This window comes from Pyxicephalus adspersus, chromosome 9 (genome assembly GCF_032062135.1).
Source record: "Pyxicephalus adspersus chromosome 9, UCB_Pads_2.0, whole genome shotgun sequence".
Taxonomy (NCBI): domain Eukaryota; kingdom Metazoa; phylum Chordata; class Amphibia; order Anura; family Pyxicephalidae; genus Pyxicephalus; species Pyxicephalus adspersus.
In genome coordinates, this window is record NC_092866.1 from 4,103,506 (window position 1) to 4,124,755 (window position 21,250).

General features: G+C 38.6%; 1 protein-coding gene across 1 annotated transcript in view; it reads left to right on the top strand.

The window, feature by feature from the left end:
• The first annotated feature begins 4,881 nt into the window (after positions 1 to 4,881).
• The window catches only part of TDRD12 (tudor domain containing 12), a 41,621-nt gene continuing 25,252 nt past the window's right edge, over positions 4,882 to 21,250 (top strand). Inside the window, exons 1-18 of the mRNA XM_072422147.1 lie at positions 4,882 to 5,049; positions 5,422 to 5,571; positions 6,500 to 6,636; positions 6,783 to 6,902; positions 8,214 to 8,269; positions 9,035 to 9,120; positions 9,203 to 9,452; positions 10,654 to 10,684; positions 11,603 to 12,486; positions 12,650 to 12,680; positions 14,106 to 14,248; positions 15,135 to 15,165; positions 16,554 to 16,619; positions 16,771 to 16,816; positions 18,958 to 19,062; positions 19,717 to 19,905; positions 20,541 to 20,697; positions 21,120 to 21,247. Of these exons, the coding sequence (XP_072278248.1) occupies positions 5,026 to 5,049; positions 5,422 to 5,571; positions 6,500 to 6,636; positions 6,783 to 6,902; positions 8,214 to 8,269; positions 9,035 to 9,120; positions 9,203 to 9,452; positions 10,654 to 10,684; positions 11,603 to 12,486; positions 12,650 to 12,680; positions 14,106 to 14,248; positions 15,135 to 15,165; positions 16,554 to 16,619; positions 16,771 to 16,816; positions 18,958 to 19,062; positions 19,717 to 19,905; positions 20,541 to 20,697; positions 21,120 to 21,247 (2,634 nt within the window). The 5' untranslated portion in view covers positions 4,882 to 5,025. The remainder of the gene's footprint in view (positions 5,050 to 5,421; positions 5,572 to 6,499; positions 6,637 to 6,782; positions 6,903 to 8,213; positions 8,270 to 9,034; positions 9,121 to 9,202; positions 9,453 to 10,653; positions 10,685 to 11,602; positions 12,487 to 12,649; positions 12,681 to 14,105; positions 14,249 to 15,134; positions 15,166 to 16,553; positions 16,620 to 16,770; positions 16,817 to 18,957; positions 19,063 to 19,716; positions 19,906 to 20,540; positions 20,698 to 21,119; positions 21,248 to 21,250) is intronic.

The following is a 21,250-nucleotide window of genomic DNA, read 5'->3' on the forward strand; positions in this document are numbered from 1 at the left end:
GTACATTAAATAGGGGTTGCAAATGACAGACATATACAGACACAGGAGGAGAGGACTCTGCCCTGAAGAGCTTACAATCTAGGAGGTGGGGGAGGTAGCACACAATAGGAAGGGGGATAAGGAATGGTGGGAAGAAGTGACGGTTTCAAAAGACAGAAGAAGACGGGTAGGCAGGTTTGAAAAGTTGAGTTTTGAGTGTTCCTTCAAATGAGCAAAAAGTAAGAGCAAGCTGAAAAGGGCGATGAAGACCATTCCAGAGAGTCAGGGCAGCTCTAGAAAAGTCTTGTATCCGTGCGTGTGATGAGGTTATGAGTGAGGAAGTCATTAGGAGGTCATCGGAGGAGTGGAGAGAGTGGCCGGGAGAGTATTTTTCTATCAGGGTAGAAAGGTAAGTGGGACGAGCTGTGGAGGGATTAGAAGGCAAAGCACAGGAGATGAATTTAATTCTCAGGTGAAATGGAAGACAGTAAAGCGAACTACAAAGAGAGGCAGCAGAAGAGCAGCAGTGGAAGGCTGTGTATGGGGTAGGTAGATGGGTAGGCTTTGTATGGGGTGGGTAGGCTGTGTATGGGGTAGGTGGGTGGGAAGGCTGTGTATGGTGTAGGTAGGTAGGTGGGAAGGCTGTGTATGGGGTAGGTAGGTGGGAAGGATGAATGAGTCTGGCTGCAGCGTTCATAATTGTAATAAGGTTGTAGATCTCCTCATTGGCTTCCATTTCACCTTAGCATCAAATTCATCTCCTGTGCTTTGCCTTCAAATCCCTCCACAGTTCTTGTCCCATTTACCTTTCTGCCCTGATAGAAAAATTTTCCCCTAGCTGCTCTCTCCGCCTAATTACTTCCTCTCTGATAACCTCATCACACAATCTGGAATGGTCTTCCTCGTCCTATTCGGCTTGCTCCTACTTTCTGCACATTTAAAAGAGCCCTCAAACCCCAAGGCTTCAACCTCTTTTACCCGTCTTCTTTTGTCTTTTAACCCCTTACTACTTCCCACCATTCATATCCCCCTCCTATTGTGTGATACTTCCCCCACCTCTTAGATTGTAAGCTCTTCTGGGCAGGGTCCTCTCCTCTTCCTGTGTCTCTGTCTGTCATTTGTAACCTCTATTTTTCTCTTATTTTAGCTCAGCTTTTGCAGAAGACCCATTTTCATACATCGATGAGCACAGTGGTCAGCAAACAGGATACTAAAAAAAAGTACAATAGCACAAAGTACTATACCTTACAAATTATTTTATAGGGATTTGTTCAAAAAGCATTAAAAATAATAATTTCACACTGAATCCAAAAGTGTGTTGCCTGAAAGTCTTTAAACATTACCCCTGTGTTTGTATATCAGAGAGCCCTGGATTGTGGGGATTATGGAGTACTTTACCCTCCTGAGCAGTTAATTTCTGCCCCGATTTATATGTCCAAATGCAGTACAAGGTCTTTCATGGAAATTTATTTTACATTGTAGGCCTTTAATTCTAAGCATAACTCACCGAAATATGTCCAATATTTAATGAATGTAATAAATGTATTAAACTTTAAAAAAAAACACAAAAATCTGTTAAAACAAGGGTGCATAAATAAATAAAAAATACTGAAACCTGTAATAAAACTGTACAGTAGCATATATAACACTGGGGAATGCATTTTTTGAGTTAGATCCTACACTTGTTTTTTACTAATTTTTTGGTGGAGAATTCAGAAATGACCCCAGTTTTTTGCTATCACATCCAGTTTTTACGATACAGGGTACCGTCCATTTTTGTCAAATACCATACAAATTTTACATACAAAATAAAAATAATGAAATCACTTGAATGTACTGTTTATTGACATTTCTTTTGTTCATACAAAGCATTTATTGTTACTCTGACTTTTTTTTTACAGTAAAACATTTGAAAATGAATCGGGTAAGCGGTTAAGGTAAAAAGTTAAGCTTATAGCTTTTCCTGGAGTGTTCAGTGTTAGGACAATCCCGCCAGATGCTCCAACAATAGTCAGCCATCATATGTACATCCCATCTACCCTGATACCGTCCTTCCATGACCTTCAAATCTTGGTGGAATCATTCACCTTGCTCATCACTGACTGCACCAAGGTTTTCCATGAAGTTAGAAAGATGGCTATGCAGAAAATGCGCCTTGATGCTCATATTGCAACCAAGCATTTTGTAGCTCTCCATGAGTTTCTGTGTAATTATTTGTGTGTTTCCAAGAAAGTCCTTGACAATGGCTTTGAATGATAACAAAGCATTCTTTTCGACTTCTGGCATTGTCCTGATAAAATGTTCATCTTTGATGAGCTGCCAAATCTGTGGACCATCAAACACACCGTCCTATATTTTTTCAAATGACCGGCTAGGAAATGCCTAAATGATGTATTTAAAACATTCTCTTTCAGTTGACAAAGCTTTAACAAACTGCTTCATCAGACCCAGTTTCATGTGCAGAGGCGGGAATATATTATTCTATCAACAAGTGGCTCATGTAGAATGTTTGGATCACCTGGTTTTAGGGCAGATCTTGGAGGCCAATTCCTTTCCACCCAATGCCTCTCACGAGCTGTGCTGTCCCACATGCACAGATAACAGGGATACTTGGTGTATTTGCGTTGCTAACCAAGAAGGAAGCGCACCATTTTAAGATCAACACAGATGACCCAATTGTGTTGGTGATATTGCAAAAACTCAATGACTCTCTGTATGTCTGCATATTCTTCACAAAGAGAAACTGAATGGCCAATTGGGACTGACCCAAATATATTGCCATTGTGAAGGAGGACACACTTTAAGCTCCGCTTTGAGCTATCTATGAATACTTGCCATTCAGATGAGTTATAGATTGGAATTCCCAATTCCTCCATTTACCCCCCCCCCCCGGTGTTCTAATTCTGTCCGTGTTTTTACCCAAAAAGCGGTAGATTGTTTTGCATGGAAATTTTTTTTACATTTTAGGCCTATAATTTTAGGCATAACTCACCTAAATATGTCCAGTTATTACAAAAATCTGTAAAAATAAGGATGTAATATAACTGTACATAATATAATTATATATATATAAAGATTTCTTTGTGTTGGATTCAATACAGGTATTTTGTATTGAATCCAATACAAAATTATTTGAATTTCCCACCGATCCTCCCGCACACACACCGACGTCACCGGGGAAACCCCAGGAACGTCACTGCACTTGTCGGCTGAGGATCAGAAGAAGAGGACGCAGCCCGAGGGGGGATCCTACAGGCAGGATGCTGGGGGACGCCAATGGGACAAGGTAAGTGTGTTTTTTTTTAATGTTTTAGCTACCCCGAGTGTTTTTTTTACCCTGAGTCACACTTGGGAATACCGCCAGTGTGTTTATAAACCAGGTATGTTATTGCAATACACAAAGCCACTGTCAGTTCTAAAGTACTGCAGAAATGCAATGTCTCTGGTTCAAAAGTATGATACCCTTGTTCCTTTTTCAAGTAAGTTTTTCTAGCTCAGTCTTGATGCTAGAAGTTCTGAAGCCTTCTTCGATAGTCCCAACCAAATCACATGCCAAATCACTCAACTCATGCTGATCAAATCCTTTACCAACAGAGTCCTCTTCAGTTTCAAACTCTTCATCATTGTTGTCACCAAGTTCACCACCATAATCATGTTCTTCAAGAGAGGGTAGTGTGACGAAAACCGGCACTGGGATTTGATCTGAATGAGGCTTTAGGCGTATAGCCGATGGTAGACTAGGATACTCTGTTACATTTATTTTTCTTGTTATATTCTGAAGTTTTCACTATGTAAAAGTAACAGTCACTGAAATGATCTCCTGGCTGTCGCCAAACCATAGGTATACCAAATGGCATCTTATCACGTGTTCCCTTTGTCCACATCCGTAAACCCTCCACACTGTTTGCACACCTTATGAGGGGCCCAAGACTTATCCTGATCACCAAGTTTAACGTTTAAATATGCTTGCTTTAAAAATGTGCTGATGTTTGCCTCTTGACTGGGAATGGTGAAACTGCCACAGATATAACAAAATGAATCAGGGTTGTTTAGGCACTTACGACGAGAAACAGCAGAGCCAGACATGATCTGAAAGAAAGGAAATACATGTGTAAGAAGAAAAATAAATTTTGCTTATTCACTACGAAGAGCAGCGCACAGCCTCTGACCACAATGTCTTGTGTGTAAATTAATAGCCTATACAAATCCACGCTACAGTAACCGCATTAAAATAAGCGTTAGAGAAAAAACCTGATGTGATAGAAGAAAACGCTAACAACTTGTAGAAACCTGACCTATGATGTAGGAATAGGGGTTTGCAATTGCGACAATGCACAAACAACAAATAATCACAAAATTCCTGCCAGAAAAGACATTAGCGGGGCACTATATTTCTAAGTGTTTCAGTGCTCAAAACCTAGACCTTTGCTGATGTGCTCACCCCCACCCTCAGCATGCAGTACGTTTGTGGTACTACTGTGGTAGTTTAGTGCCTACTGTGGTAGTTCATCCATGTGCTGTGATGATATTCACCTTCAAAATGCACCTTAACACCTGGCAAAGCACTACCGTGGGTTCCAGTAAGCTACATAAAAACAGCCAGGTAAGGAGCATTTTTCAGAGGTGTTTAGCAATGACTACCCATGTATTTTTTCTCATTATCCAGACATCTTTTCAATAGGAGCAGAGATAAAAATGTTTAAAGTATAGGTATAGGGATCATAAAAGTGTAATTGTTAAACAGAACCTCAAAATATCTACCTTTTGACTGAAACTTCTCTAAAACAATTGCCAGTGATTTCTGGTAAGTGAGGGTGCCTAGGCACCAATATACCTCCAGAGATAAGGAGTTTAATTTGGAACAATCACTTCTGTGCTGCTCACTGTTTTATTTGCTTGATATAGCAAATTTCTGCCTTTACCTTTGCCTTTATCATGATAGAGGTTCCCGAGTTTAGGTTATTTGTATGTTTATATGTTTATTTCTCTGTTACAGAAACATACAGAGTAATTTCTTCTATGTGAGTGCAGAATTTGGCCCCAGACATGTATGAATTATCATTAATCAAGGTAAGAGTTCTTCTTTTTCTTTAGGAGGAAATGTAATACATGCAATATCTTCTTCAGAACGTTTTTTCTGCAAATTCTAGTGCGCATTGTAAAAAGCTCCCTGTGTTCAGTGAAATCAGGGTAAGCCATTTCAATCCAGGAGAGTAGCCGGTATATCTGTGCAAGACTGAAGGGAACATTAGGAAAATTGTATACAGTGATTGCCAAACATACTAAAACATTCACCTTAAACATTACCTAAACCTTAAATACATCTCATACTCACAGTGTGGTAGTTGCAGGATGAGACTTGTTGTTTCTTTGCATTTCTTAGTTTTTCTGTAGCTGCATGTGTTGTTCTTGTGTGAGAAATAATGATTTTATTTCATATAGGTGATAGACCCAAGCTGCTTCTACTGTGAAGTTTTGGATGTGAACACACGCAGCGATTATGAGCAGCTGTTCAAAGAGCTGAATATATTGTACAGCATAAAATACAGAGACGTAGATGAGCTAAAGCCAGCATCACTTTCCATTGGACAGGTAACCTTTGGTCTTTGCTTTTTTTAAATAATAAATCCACCAGTTTTTTGCTGAAGGGGCACTAAACCTGCAATACTTACCTGCCCTCATTTCCTTGCAGGGTGCCACCATTTATCTTTGGAGATGATATTTGGCCATCTTGGTTGGCCAGGCTGGGATGACTTAACTCCTGTGTAGGCGTGCGGGAGCTCATTAAATTCCGCATGTGCAAGGGTAACCTGCATTGCTTGAAATCCTGGCAATCAAAGCTGAAGCTGTGCATAAACAGCTTGGAATTTTTTTTATATATATTTAGGGCCATCATACAAGTAGGAGGAATTATTGTAGAATGAACATTGACTGTCCCTTTCTCCAATAATGACCTGCCTGATTGTTGATTTTTCAAATTGGAACTTTAGTTCTTGTTTAGGGATCATGAGGTAATGTGTTGCTCAAACTGACTGAAGTTTGCATCAGCTTTTTTTTCTTATATATATATATTTATATATAAGCAAAGCCATTTGAAGAATGGTGCTACTCCCCACCTAGTGAGTAAGTGGTTTTAAAAATTGTGTGGGAAAGCAAGCTGTCATTTTGCCCATTAAGGACAAAACCACAAGTTGTAGCCTTTGTTAAATGCTCAGTCTTTTCAGATTTGCGGAAGTATCTGACCTCATCCCAGGATGCGGAGCTAGGGCAAAAGGGAAAAAATCTCTGACCTGGTTCTGCTCTTTGCAGCATTCACCTATGAACACAGGCTTTATGATGCACCTCCAAGGGTGCAGTTCCTTGATGTTTTACACTCATAGCAAGTGCGTTGATTTATGCTGGGCATCAAAAAGGGAGTGACATTTAATTGCAGAGCATTGTGACTTCAGATGAGAAGTTTAGCTTTTTAAAAAAAAGATTTGTCTGAAATACGTACATAGTAATAAAATATTTTTTACAGTTATGCATAGTGTTCTGTGAAGAACTGAAAAGTTGGTGTCGAGCCACTCTTGAATTCAACACTTGCAGCGCTGGGGACGAATTGGTTGAATGTTTTCTGCTGGATTATGCAATTCACAGCCCCATCAAAAAGTCCAAGTATGTGGCCAGTTCTTTTTCACTTATCCAATAAACTATATGCAAACTATAAATAAACACTGTGTTATATTAAGAATTGTTTTTTTATTAATTAATAACTTTTTTCACTTCACTTCATTGTTGATGTGCTGGTATTTTGAATGCAGCATAAGGAGTCCTGTGGAGGAGTGTTATCAACTTCCATTTCGAGCGACAAAATTTAAGTTGCACCAGATTCAGCCGATCTCACTTACCTTCAATGTGTACAAGGACAAAATGGACTTTCGGTGAGTTTATTGCCAGAATGTAATCGGAAAGAGCTTTACTATCTAGGGCATGCTTTCTCACACTTTTTAACATGGGGGAACCCATGTAACAACACTCAGGTCTTTAGGGAACCGCTTCAAAATTTACTATATCCACAGCTCACAGTATATTAGTGGGGTGTTCATTGAAAAGAATACTTTTCACACTGTTAGTGATTTGGAAGGATGTCACCCTTCAGATAGCAAAAAAGATCATTGTGTCACTTAAACTGACCTGATAGGCAAAAAATTGCTCATTGCTCAAGGAACCCCTATCAACCTCTGGAGGAACCCTTGTTGGAAAACACTAATGTTGATGTTGCTGTGTTTAAACAAATGATTAATAAGGGTACATTTAAAAATAAATAGAGTGTATGTCTGTTATTGTATTTTTTTATGTATATTTTATTGATCCATTTAGCTGTTTGCCTAAAGCCCAGATTTGAAGCTGCAACAGAGTTATCCAGTATAAAACTCTCTCTCCTAACTCATTTAAAAAAGGAAAACATTTCTCCCTTGCACTTTTATGGAGAATTCTTCAGGAATTTCCTATAAATTAGGCCAGTGGAAGAGGCTGTCAAGTCACCTGACGTGTTACTATAGGGTGCCATGTTAAAGTTAATGTGGGTTCCTGCATGCTACATGACGGGAGCAGGAGACTCCCGTCATGTCTGCTGCATCCTTATACTTCGAGTTTAAGTAAGCATAAACAATTCCTCACTCAATCTTCCATTCTCAGTCCAACGCCTCCTGCTGTGAAAGCATTCAGATCATGTTTTCACACAGACACTTGTGCAGTGGTTAAGAAAGCATTTTCCTAATGTTTTTCTGCTCAAAATAATGACAAAGCCCTCTCAGTTGAAATAAAAGCAACTGAAAAGGCTTTTTTTGCAGGTGCTGCATTACTTGGTGCTCACATGCTTCCTGTCAAATCTCATGGCATTGATCATTGATCTGTCTTTACAGACCTAAACAGCAATGCTAAATGCTTTCTAAGTTATTTGCTTTTTAAGTTTTTTTTAAAGACATTTTGGAAGTGTACATGAGGAAGGATCACAAACAAATGTTAGCAGTTTCAATATTGCTCCAGTTCCTGAGCAAGACCACCGCAACACCAGAAAACTACATCCATAGTGGCTTTCAGGCATTTGATAAATGTATGTCAAATCTGCCTGCGATAGTAAGCAAATCACAAATTGCCTGCCTGTGTGAAAAAAAAAATCGTACTTTTGATGATCCAGATATATGTGCAAAATATTCATTTTATTAAGTGCTATTTATCTATTTTCTTAGACCAACAAAACAATGGGACTTGGCCGCTGTTTCTTATTTCCATCAACTCTTAGAAGGTAAGTCTTTTTCTTTGAGTAGTATTTGCCTTTGGTTATATGGAGATGTTCAGAATTAAAAAGGACATCTATTCTAAAATAAAAAATGAACATTATCCAAATATACCCCAAGTGTTTGTTTTGCAAATTTAAAAGTGAAGTTTAATCTACTTTTGTCCAAGGATCTGGAACGGATTAAGGACTTATACCAAGGTACCACTGTATATAGAGTTATTTAGAATAATAGATACAGAAATGTTGAAAAACATATGGCGGGTATGCATCAAGTATTGAACAAAGTCCTGTGTTTATATGACTGCAATTAAAATCAATGCATACTGGGAGATCATCAAAATTGCCATTCCCGAGCTCATTCCAAAGGATGCTGAATGCTTGGATGTAATGCTGATCGTCTGGCTTCAGTGGTTACAGTCACACACACTTTAACTATATGTTCCTCCAATTTGCTGCATTTTAAGGTGTTAAAAGTACTTTCTAATTTTTTTTATATATATGTTTGAAAAGTGCAAAACAATTCTTGATCCTCATCACCTCTGTGTCCTACAGAATAATACCCATGTTAGGTTAATAAGAAGGGGATGTGTACCTTTAACACACTCCCTGTCCTAATGTGACAGTGCTGCTGTTCCATATATACAGTAAGTTAGCCTTAGCCAAGGACATGAAATAAGGATCCCCAATGAAAATAAAGGATAAAAGAAAACTAATACAGCCACCAAACCATCATTTTAGGCTTTCTTTAACTGTTTTTTTCATTCCCTCCAGAGGCAACCAAGATCCATGTCCAGTTATGTTCTATTCAGGACACATGTATGACTGTTTATCTTTATCTAACTACTAAAGACACTGTGGTAAGTGGTATTTGTCATGGTCAATAAAGATTTTCTGTCCAGTTAGTCTGAAATATTAACATGCCTTTCTTTTCCTTCCAAGCTTTGTGTCAATGATGACCTAGTGGACAAACAGTTTGCTTGTTATGACGGAAACAATTCTGTGGATCTAAAGATAGAAAACAAAAGCACAATAATTCCCTCAATCAACAAACCCTGGTCACCAGAAAACCAGCTTAGAGTTAATTCTGTGTCCATGAGTAAAGAAGAAAGTAAAGTTCCAAAAAAAGAATTGACTGAAAATGTGTTCAAGCCAAACCTGTGGAGATGTTTGGATGAGGGACAAGCTAAAGGTAGGCCGGGACAAATTTCTCACTTTGATGTGACAAAATGGTGCTTTATGTTTAAAAATAAGATATTTATTTACGTGGAGTACATTTTTTTTAATATTTGTTAGTTAGGCTAGGTATACACGTGCAATAATTGTCGTTGGAAAGGTTCTTTCACGATCCTTTCCAACCATAAAAGGCTGCACAATGCATGGACAAGCGATGTACATACAGCACTGTTCTGCCTTATGGGAAGAGGAGGGGGAGAACAACAGAGCGGCACCAACACTGCACTCTCTCTCATTCACGTTCATCATTTGTCGTTACGACGACTGTCGCGGCGAACTGGCTGATGAGCGCTGTACACACGCTAGATTGTCATCTAATATCAGCCCTCAGGTGATTATTGGACGAGAATCATCTGTACGTGTATGTAGCCTTATAGCAAAGTAAAAAAAGAAATGCAAAACAAATTGAAGCCAGTTCCTTAAATCAGTCTAATGTTTCCCCCTAAACATTGCTTGTTTCAATGTTGAATACATCTGTATTTGAGAGGGTGGCTTGTTGGATAGCTGGAGAGCTGAGCCGCTGTTTTGAGTTTAGGAGCAGCAGACTCAACCTGCGTCCTGCGTTTTAACCCCTTTGATTACGCCTAACATTTTTATTGTATTGGATTAGGAAAAGATAAGTAATGGTTGGAATATCTTTTGGATTTTTATTTCCAACTGGAAATAAAAGTGATGGTATGTTTCTCCATAGGAGACATGGGTCAAATCACCTTTTAGTGGGGTAGAGAAGGATTAGGTTCAGTTACAGTAATGTTTTTATTGCCGTCTCAGCGATCATGCCTAAAATAATTTTAGGCTGGGTGGGAAGAAGCTGTAGGTGGGTGGTGACACTTTTATTGTGATGCAACTTTTCAGCAACCACCCAAAAACAGCCGAGTGGTTACTTTACAATGCCAGGTGGTGCGTCCAGAGAACACTACATCTGTCTTTCCTTGTCATAGTGACAATTTTAACCCCCATTTTTTGCATGGGTTTACAGGGACAGAGGAAGTAAGGTAAACATATCACCAGTGGGGTCACTGAAAGTAGTAAAATCCTTCTAAAAAAACATTCTTTCTGCTCATCCAAAACAAAACAAAAATGACTGCAGTTTGGCTTTAAGCTGTGTCTGTTAAAGCATGTTGAACTCATTGGTTTCTCTTTTTTATTTTACCCAGATATAGCTCAGAAGATGGACAATAATTCCAGGTTTGAACTTTTTATGATTTTTAAAGGGGACCTCAGTTTGTTTTTCTGGCTTTACATTAGATTAACCTATTGTAAATTAGCAAGTCGTAATAATGCAATAATAGTAGATGATTGTAGATGATTTGCATCACTAGGCAACAGCCATAAACAAATATCACTTCCTGAAAGGAACTTTTGCAAGTAAATTAGAGTGTCTTCTTTTCACAAGAAGGTAGGACAGCAACGGGTGTAATACCTTATTGCAAATGCTGTTTCATTTAACCCCCTTAGCAGTAATCCAAAGTGTGGCTCTGGATAAAAAAATTCAACTCGGGGCAGCTAAAAACATTAAAAAAACACTTACCTGGTCCTGCCGGCGTCCTCTGGAGTCCTGCTTGTCCATGCCCGTCCTCTGTCTGCATCCTGTGCCTTCGATCCTATGCCAGCAAGTGCACAGACGTTCCTGGGGAGTTCCCGTTGCATGCGTCGGTGTGTGCGGTAGGCGTGGTGGGAAATTCTAATTATTTTGTATTGGATTCAATACAAAATAACTTTTGAATTCAATACAGAGTAATCATTATACGTATATAATATATGTAATTTCATTATATATATATATATATATATATATATATTATATATGCTACTGTACAGTTATATTACAGGGTTCAGTATTTTTATGCACCTTTATTTAAACAGATTTTTGTGGGGTTTTTTTTAAAGTTTATTATTAAATTTTTTAAATTTTGGACATATTTTGGTGAGTTATGCCTAAGAATTATAGGCCTACAATGTAAAATAAATTTCCATGCAAAACAATGTACCAATTTTGGCATAAAAATACGGACAGAATTAGAATGCCAGGGGGGTAAAGTGTAGTGATTTGTGTGATTTTGCTTATTAGCAGTGCAAGGATTTGACATTTGTTCTGTGTGACAGGAAAGAAGTTGTATCCCCAAGCTGCCAAGTCAACAAGGTATCTCCATTTGTGGAACAACCATTTCTTTTCACTTCAGTCAATCAACATGAGAAATGCATAAACCCGGTTAGTGTCAAACCTCAGTTCTTTAACAATCACAATGAAAGAGAAATTTTGCAGGAAGATAATTCTCAGCCAGAAAGTCAAAATAATATTAGATCAGCCTTCACACAGAAAGGTAAAGCCAAGGAAAGCCAGCATAACCGTGAATCTATTTTAGGAGTTGAAAATAAAATTGTTCCCAAAAAAGATGAACCAGAGGCTTTGGGAATCCAAAACAAAAGTGAAATGATCCTTCTGCAGAAACAAGATGCAGCCTCCAAAATGCAAATTAAAAGGCAACCAGTCCTTCCGCAGAATGATGAAACAGCCTCAGGAGTTCAAAATAAAAGCGGTTTGGTCTTCCTGCAGAATGATGATACTCCAACCCTGGGTAAGAAAAGCAAAAATTTAAACAATAAACCACTTTCTGCCGATATTCAGAAGGCAAGTAGGTTGGTTCTCCTGCAGAAAAATGAACCTCCATTCTTTGCCAGTCAGAGAGGAAGACCGCCAGCTTTCTTGGTAAAAGATTGTACTCGGTCTGTGGGAAGCAAAAATGGAAGTATGCCCATCCTCCTGCAGACAAATGAACCTACATCCTTGGATAATCAGCACAGAAGATCATCAACTTCCTTGCTAAATGATAAGTCTTCAGCAGATCATAATGGAAATACATTGTTCCTGCAGAAAAGTCAGCATCAATTTTCACACTGTCAAGAACAACAACAAGTACTAACCAGTCCTAAGGCTGTATCACGTTCTGCCTGGAATAGTACAGAGAGTGGCCAAAAACTATACAACGGTAAGCTGAATTTTGTATACTTGGTAGAGATTTGTTTGGGCCAAGTATTTATACCTGCATATTGTTTTATTGCTGACAATGCAGTAAACATGAGCAGTTGTGTTTTTTTTCTACTTTATAACCAGGATTTATATTTGTTGATTTTTTTTTTTTCTTCATACAGATGTACCAGAGAACAACACTGATGAGATCAGGTTTGTCAGTTTTTTGGAAAGTTTTATTTTTGAAGTGACAGAGGTGAATAATATTTAGAAAATAAACTGCATCACTTGTCATGGTGGTTTGTGCTTTAAGTGAATTTCCAGTCCTGGTCAATTATATGCTTCATGAATCTAAATCCAGTCTGTAAAATCTTATTTTTTTATCAATAGTAATATCATTTCAGAAGTTCATTTTAAGCTTTAGATTTTGATACTGGTTTGTTTGAAAAGATCAAATGGGGCTACTAATTGCCAAAAAAACTACTTTTAATAAAAATAAATTGTAAATGTGGAGTTTACCTTAAATGTTCGCTCTAACTGTAGTAGTAACTTAGTATGGAAGTTAGACATCCCAAGCGTACCTAAACTCAGAATTTTAGACAACCCTTTTATTTAAAATAAAACTTCTTTTTGTTTGTGTTTTTTTAAGTGCAACACCCTTTTTATTTTAAATTCTCATCACCTAGGAGATCAAGAATAAATGGTAGTGGAATAGAATCAAGAATAAATGGTAGTGGAGAGCCTCCTGAGATATCTAAGTCACGCATCCCGGGAGGCTCTTGGCTGCTCCTTCTGCGCATGCCCCAGCATCTAGGGCATGAGGAGAAGGAGCCCTTTCATCAATAGGGAAAAAAATTGCTGCTCTCACGCATGTGCAATGAGATCAGGAAGTTTTTTTCCCAATCTATGTCACCAGATCTCGCACCTGAACAGTGCAAGGTTGTGTGATGTAGGAAGAAGAACATAGAAGAAGAGAGGGGAAGATGGCGGTGCCTGGCTCTCCCTCTGCACTGGGACGACGCAGGACCCGATGGAAGAAACCTCCCAACAGACAAACTGATCTACGGGACTGAAGGTAAGTGTGATTTTGTTGTTTTGGGTTTACTTCCACTTTAAAAGAAGAACCATTTACAGGTTCTCTTATTCAAGATTTTACATTTTCATTGCCAATTTTTTGTGATTTTGCCACCTTTACTTACTATAACTCTGAAGCTATGTTCAGATTGAAAGTGAGGTTGCGGTTCAGTTAGCGCTTCCTCATGTTAGCACACTGCTGCCTTGAAGAAAAAGCTAGCATTTACTCATGGCAGCCGTGTACAAAATGAATTGGGGTGGCTTTGAGCATTTCAGTACTGGCACCCACTGTCAAATGTGCAAGCAGTGCTTTTTAGGATCCAGAACTGCATTGCAACTGAGATGGTGCCAACTGCTGAGAGCCATGTGATTAATAATTAACTTGATTAATAATGCTGCAGGTTTGAATCTTCTTTAAATGTTGGCTTTCTCCGTTTTAATGTCTTCCAGGTTATGTTAGCATATAAGTGTTTTGTTTTTTTATATCACAGTTGTGTTTACAACTGTTTACAAAAAAATTCATTTCTGATATGTAAATTTCTATGACAATTACTATCTCTGCAGGGGTCAAAGTGAAGAGAAGACTTTTCCAGTGGTTAGAGAAGGGCAATATCCTTTAGAAATGCCAACCACAGGAGTGTTTGCTGGTGTTGAGTCTCCCTGGCCTGCGTTGTGCAAAGTAGATCGTACAAGAAGACTATCTAATGGTAGGCTATAGTCACTGTTTGCATTTCCTAACCATATTGGTGAATTCCTACCTGTTTACATTGTGAGGACACTAGACACAGGCCTTAGTATTGCAATTTCTAACATTTACGAGAGGGAATGATTTTGTACTTAACAGGAAATGCCAATGTGCTATATGGCCAAACGTTTGATGCCTGACTGTCACACCTTCCTATATAGCCAAAAATTTGAGTTTTGGGTGTTTCTAGTGCTTCTGAATTTGAAGACATTTTAGAAATATGCATTTCTAAATGTGGAGTGAGAAAGGCCCTTTTCTTTTCCAGCCTGACTGTGCCCCCGTGGTTTGACCCTTTTGGCATGGCCTGACCTTAACCACATTGAAGACTCTGGGATCAATTTGAATGCCATTTGCCAGCCATATCCTTAGTACTTGATCTCTCACAGGTGCTCTTTTAGCTGAATGGGCACACAATTTCACAGACACTGCATAATGTTGTTTAACACTTTCCCAGTAGAGTAGAACCTATTCAAATTCAAGGAAGGTCCAACTTCATTGCAATACCCATAAACTTTGAATGAAAAATCCAACAAGCCCATATAGGGGTGATAGTAAGGTAGTCACAACTTTTGTACTTATAGTGTATCCCATCATAGGTTTAACTTCTGGAGCAGTGAAACAGTCCCATTCACCCTTCTAAATCAAGATAGCAGATTTTAAAGTGTCATGTGACTAATGCATGGATTGCTTTTGCTGACTTCCTTCTGAAGCTGCTAGTTTGCTGGCACTGTGCAGTACTTACTGTAGGTAAACTGTGAACATTTATCCTTGTAAATGCCTAACATTAGTTTCACAATAGAAAATGTTAATGAAGTTTGCAGACATTGAGAATAACTTGTCTTTTTCAGAGACCCAGAAAGAATCCATCGCCAGAATAGGGTACAGTATGTTTTTTTTTTTCTGTAGAAGCTGTAAATGTATTTAGTCAATATGCAGTGTTTCCCATGTTTGTAGCGTTGTTGTGAGTAATCTGAAGACTAGTATAAATGGAGGACCTCATAAGATGGATAACAGCTATATCTTTGATTGGTGCATGTACAGAGAACCTGATGACATCAGAATCTTAATTTCGTCTTGTTAATAAAATCTAATAAATTCTTTTAAAATATTAAAGCAGAACTAAAGTTCCACTTTTTAAGAATCCATGGTCAGGCAGGTCAATATTGCCTGCAATAATCCTTCCTACATGCCTGGTCAATCTGGCAAAAAGCTGAGCTGCGCATGCGCAGGATCAGCTTTGGTTGGCAGGATACTATGCGTGGGTGTTGCATCATCATATACATACCAATCAAAGATTATCTACAAGAACAGAAGAAACAAGAAGATGTTGTCCTGCAGGGGAATGGAGTGAGTATCGTGCAGACAACTTTCTTTTAATGCGTTTTTTTTTTTTAACATACCCAATCCTTTTACTGATTTCTGCGGTGCTCTGATTTATTTTGTATCTCAAGTATTCTCCACCATTCTCCAGTACTTGATGAGTATGTGTAACCCAAGGAACAGCCCTTTAGCTATACTTACTTTACTGTATTTTAATAAAAGAAGAATAGATTGCAGAGATGGAGACATAACCCTGTTCCTGTACAAAGCATTGGTCAGACCACATCTGGAATATGCAGTCCAGTTTAGGACACCAGTTCACAAAAAAAGATATTGAGAAATTAGAGAGAGTGCAGAGAAGGGCCGCTAAACTAATTAAAGGATCGGAGGAGCTCAGCTATAAAGAGATAGCAGCTCAGCTATAAAGAGATAGCAGCTGAACTGAATCTATTCTCCCTTGAGAAGAGACGTATAAGGGGGGATATGATCACCCTGTATAAATATATAAATGGTCCATATAGAGAACTTGCTACTCAATGTTTCACCATGAAGTCTATCCAAAGGACAAGGGGCGCTCTTTGTGTCTGGATGAAAAGAAGTTTAATCTCCGGATAAAGAAGGGATTCTTAACAGTTAGGTGTAAAAATGTGGAATAGGCTCCCTCGAGAAGCAGTTTTAGAAGGTACCTAATGGTTGAACTTGATTTATGTCTTTTTTCAACCTAACTATGTAACTCTAAGACTGGCCTTTGATCTGCCACTACATCATTAAACAACACCACCTCAGTCTCCGCACCGCTTCCGACCCCACCCAGACATATTTTACAACTGTGTTTAGCTAGACTTGTTGCTTACTGCCATAGCTGTTACAAGTAAATAAACAGAGCTCCTGATAAAGTATTTTGGATTTCTATGTCTGTTAAAAAAAAATATATATATTTTTCCTAGAACACTGAATAGAAATTCTTCATCTCCACCTCCTGACGACATGGGACAGGAACAAATTTTTACTAAGTAAGTCCTGAATAATATAATAAAATACTGAGAGATTTAGATATAATGTGCCAAATTTTCCTTATTGTATCCTTAAATCTTTTAATACATTAAACATTCAAAAGTCATCCATTTGCAGATAAATAACAGAATGGTTTTTATTTTATTTCAGGCTTCTTTATTTTTTAAATTCAACCCCACCAGAAGAGAAAGATGAGGTGTGTTGTCTTTACTGTTCTTACTTTTACATTTGGATGTTGAATGCTTTTAACTTTTACCATTTTTTTCTTAAAATTCTTTTTGCCTTTTTAAAATGTATTTATTGGGTTTTACATGAAAGGAACAAAAAAAAAAAAAACGATTTGTCAAACAGAAGCAAATGTAAGGTCATATATATATTAACCTCCCTGGGGGTATGAATACTAAGTGGTACATTTAAAAATTCTTAGTATTTTAAATTTCCCGCCTACCAGCCCAATGGTCCTGCCCTCCAGCCACACACTCACAAGTAGATGCCCTCCAGCATCTGCTTCCCCTGGCCTCCCTTCCCCAACGCTCACGCGGGGGACACAGATGCCGTCCAGGCATCGCTAGAGGACGCCGCGGGCATCAGGGTTACCGCTTTTGGTATGGAATATTCACCCCGAGCCACACTCGAGAATCCCGCCAGGTAGGTTAAACACTAGAGGTGATTGGAAAAAAACATATAGTAAGGGGTAAGGGCTGAAAATTCTTTTTGACAACCCATATAACATTTCATGTACATAGAGGCTATTGTACGCGCTATTATAACTTTCAGAAATTACAGAAAATATATATTTTTTTCATTTTATTTACCTATATTCTCTTAACCTCCTTGCCGTTAAGCCCGACCTTCGTTCGGGCAAAAAAAAATTGCAAGGATGGTTAACCCCGAGATTTTTCCCATCCTTACTTACCTGGTCCCCCTGTGCTCATCCAGCGTCGTTTTCGTATTCCAGCGTCATCCTCCGTACAGCGTCGTCCGTCGATCTCCCTCTCCAGCGTCGGGTGCCAGCGGGACCGGTAAGATGCCGGCTGGCATCTTGTGTTCCGCCGGCCGGCATCTTGTGTTCCGCCGCCCGGCTGGCGGGACACGATGCCGGCCGGCTTCTTACCTGGTCCCGCTGATCGTCCCACGTCCTTCTCGTTCCAGCGCCGGGTGCCTTCTGAAACGAGAAGCCGTCCGGCGGAGAAAAAAAAAAACGGACGGCTTCTCCCTGCGTGCGTGATGACGTCGGCGCGTGTGCGGGAAATTCAAATTGAAACTCATTCATTTATTTTGTATTGGATTCAATACAAACTCCTGTATTGAATCCAATACAAAATAATTCAAATAAATACAAAGTGTGTAATTGGTAAATTCAAACTGTCATTTTGTATTGGATTGAATACAAACTCCCGTATCCAATCCAATACAAAAAATGAAAAAAAAGTAAATAACTTGGAAATTCAAATTTATATTTTGTATTTGATTGGATACAAACTTGCGTATCCAATCCAATACAAAATAATATAAAATTAATACAAAGTACATAACTGGTAAATTCAAACGCTCATTTTATATTGGACTGAATACAAACTCCTGTATCCGATCCAATACAAAAAAATAAAAAAATAAATAAAATAAAAGTAAATAACTTGGAAATTCAAATTCTTATTTTGTATTGGATTGGATACAAACTCCCGTATCCAATCAAATACAAAATAATTCAAAACAAACCCCAATAAATACAGAATCAAAGTTTTAAAAATTGCCACTTATGGCTAGTGTGTAACACTGTGTCTTATCTTACCTTTGCTGATCTTTGCCTAATTTTGACCATTTGCTGCCTGCTTTGACCTCTGCCTGGACTCCAAAATCTAGACCTCAGTGTAACGCTCAGGTGGTTAAAAACCTACAAGAAAACCTGATCTGTTATATTACTAAAGAATAAAAGAACACATTTACATTTGTTTGGGTAGACTCAAATATGAGTTTATTAATTTTTAGGCCTTAAGGATTACCTAATATAATTATCCCTAGAATCAATCAGAGGCACTCTAGAGGCTTTAAAGTTATTGCCCTTTCAACTGCTGGATGTCATACTAACACCGTGCTGTCTTCCAGCTTCTGTGTATCTATACTCATGTTGAATACTGAACCTTCGTTATTTTTTTCTTACAGCAGTCTGGCTTTAGATGGTATCTTAACCTAGGGCCTAAGATCTTTGGAGAGCAGAAATTAGGAAAAATATCTATTATGATTGCATGGTTTAGAGCAAATGATAAATGAATAAGAATATAATTAAAGTGGGAACAGTTTGAATACATGCTTCTGACATGATAATTGATTTCTTAGCAGCCAAAGATTGTAAGAAATCCCCAGCAAGCAGTGTTTATCAGCAAAACCTTAACAGCTTATCCTACCCTGGAATCTGCTTCTCTTTGTGGTAGTATCAAAAAGGTAAAAGTTTTTATTTTTTTTTTTTTTTTTTAATATGATGCATGTCTTTGTATGTAAAAATATGTGGGCAGAGTAGAAAATGGCCATTAAAAGGGGAAGGCAGGGAAATGTTGAAGAAAGTTATGACAGCAGCATGTCATGGTTGTCTAACAACATGGATGTTGGTGAGGGAGGGTGAACCTGGGGAGGGACTTGTGACGTGAGGTGACGTAAGTGTATACCAATGTACTTTTGGTGTGGTGTTGCCATGATAATTGAAAGATTGAACTCATTGCCATTGCATGGGAACAGTCTACCCATTTGGAGTGGAGTAACAGTCTTCCTGCTGTAATAGCAACAGGGTGTTTCTTAACCATAGCCAAATTACTGATGCCATGGCGATGGACGGGTGGGTGTTTTGCCATGGCATGGGGTACACCATTCTGCCAGGCAGAAGACAAGATTATGTTTCTATTGTCACAACCAAAGGCCCAAGCTTTTTTGGTCCAGGAGGTATCTTTAAAGCATTCATGTGTGACACATTTAGCACAAAACTTTATTGTAGAGCAGGATGTTGTACAAATTAGTGAGGCACATGGTTATAGCACAGTTGGGGGGAAACTGCCTAAATCTTTTGAAGAATATGCAAATATTTTAAACTGATATGTTTTCCAGCGATTAATGGCGACTGGCAACAGCGGACCCAACTTGACAGAATCATACTGCTGGACTCCAATCGCTGAAGGATCTGACACAATTGTCATCAGCCCTGATTCCTCAAACCCAATGTGCTATATTCCTCCTCTTCTGAGCTATCTTAACTGCGCATCAGTGGTTTATAAAGTACTGGCTGCAAAACATGGGGTAAGTATGTTCACGCTTACACGAATGAGGTTCAACCCCAAAATTTTTTAAAGCTTGGTTGAAAGAAACTGTATTCAGGTGGCAGCCTGTGTTGTGACCAAACTCTAAATTTCTGGGAGGTGCGCCCAGCTAAAGGGGGCTGGAGAGAACAGTGTGTGTAATTTTTTTCCACATATGTATTTCACATACACCTATGTATTCCACATACACCTTAGCTGCCTGGATCATACTTAGAGACCTTGAATACCTAATGGGGGAGGAACACACTTACCTACAGCAGCCTCTAAACACCTGCTTGTATAGCTAATATACCTCCCTCCTTCATCAAGATGTTTTGTCTGGTCGTACGTCCATTACTTGTACTCCTCACATTTCTATTGGTCCATCACTAGGATAGACTGTTTCTCTGACTGATAGAAATGAAGGGTGAGCAAAGTTCAGCCAATAACTGGTAGTGCTAAGACTTTACTGTACTTCCATTCCAAAAATATACAATAGAGCAGGTATTATTTATTATCTTTTTATTTTGATAACAAATTGGCATTAAAACACTTTTTTTTTTGCTTGTGTCTGTGGAAGTCATATCATGATCTATGATATTATTATTGCATTGTAACAATCATATTGGTTTTCAGCCACATGTGATCGTATTGTGTTCTGGGTGGGACAAGTGTCACATGGTCTACAATCTTCTTCTGGATTACTGTAAATGTGCTCGGCTGGTGAACCCAATGCTAGTACTGGTTGGACAGTCAGATGAAGAGATTCAAGGGATCAACTTCAGAAAACATTGTGAGTTCAATTCATCACATCATTAAATACTTTTGTGGTTATATTTCAGGCAGACCTCTGAATACACAAACTAAATACCCACGGGTAAGGTCTTTCCTTTGCCTTTCCAAAATCTGCTTTTGCATAGTCACTATCAGCCAGAAGAAGAAAGCGCTTTACATCTCAGACGTTTGTGTCATCTCCCCACTTCCTGCTTACGGATTGGATGTTAAATGCACAGTAATAATGTTATGCTAAAGTGTTTACCTTAAAAATCGAGGAGTTGAATATGTGAGAGAGGTTTTGCTTTCTTTTTTCCTCCTTTCATTAAAAACTAAAACCATTGTAAATGGAGAATACATGATTTCAACTTACTCCTGCTCAATGAATGTGTTATTGGGCCTGACAAATATTAAATTGTCCTTTTATATTTGAATGACAAGGTGATGTGCTTGTCACAACTCCGCACTGCTTGTTGAGATGCATGGAGCACCATGGACTACTTCTTTTGCGGCTCTGCCATCTAGTTCTGGATGAAGTGGATGTGCTGTTTTCCAAAGCTGGCTCTCAGGTG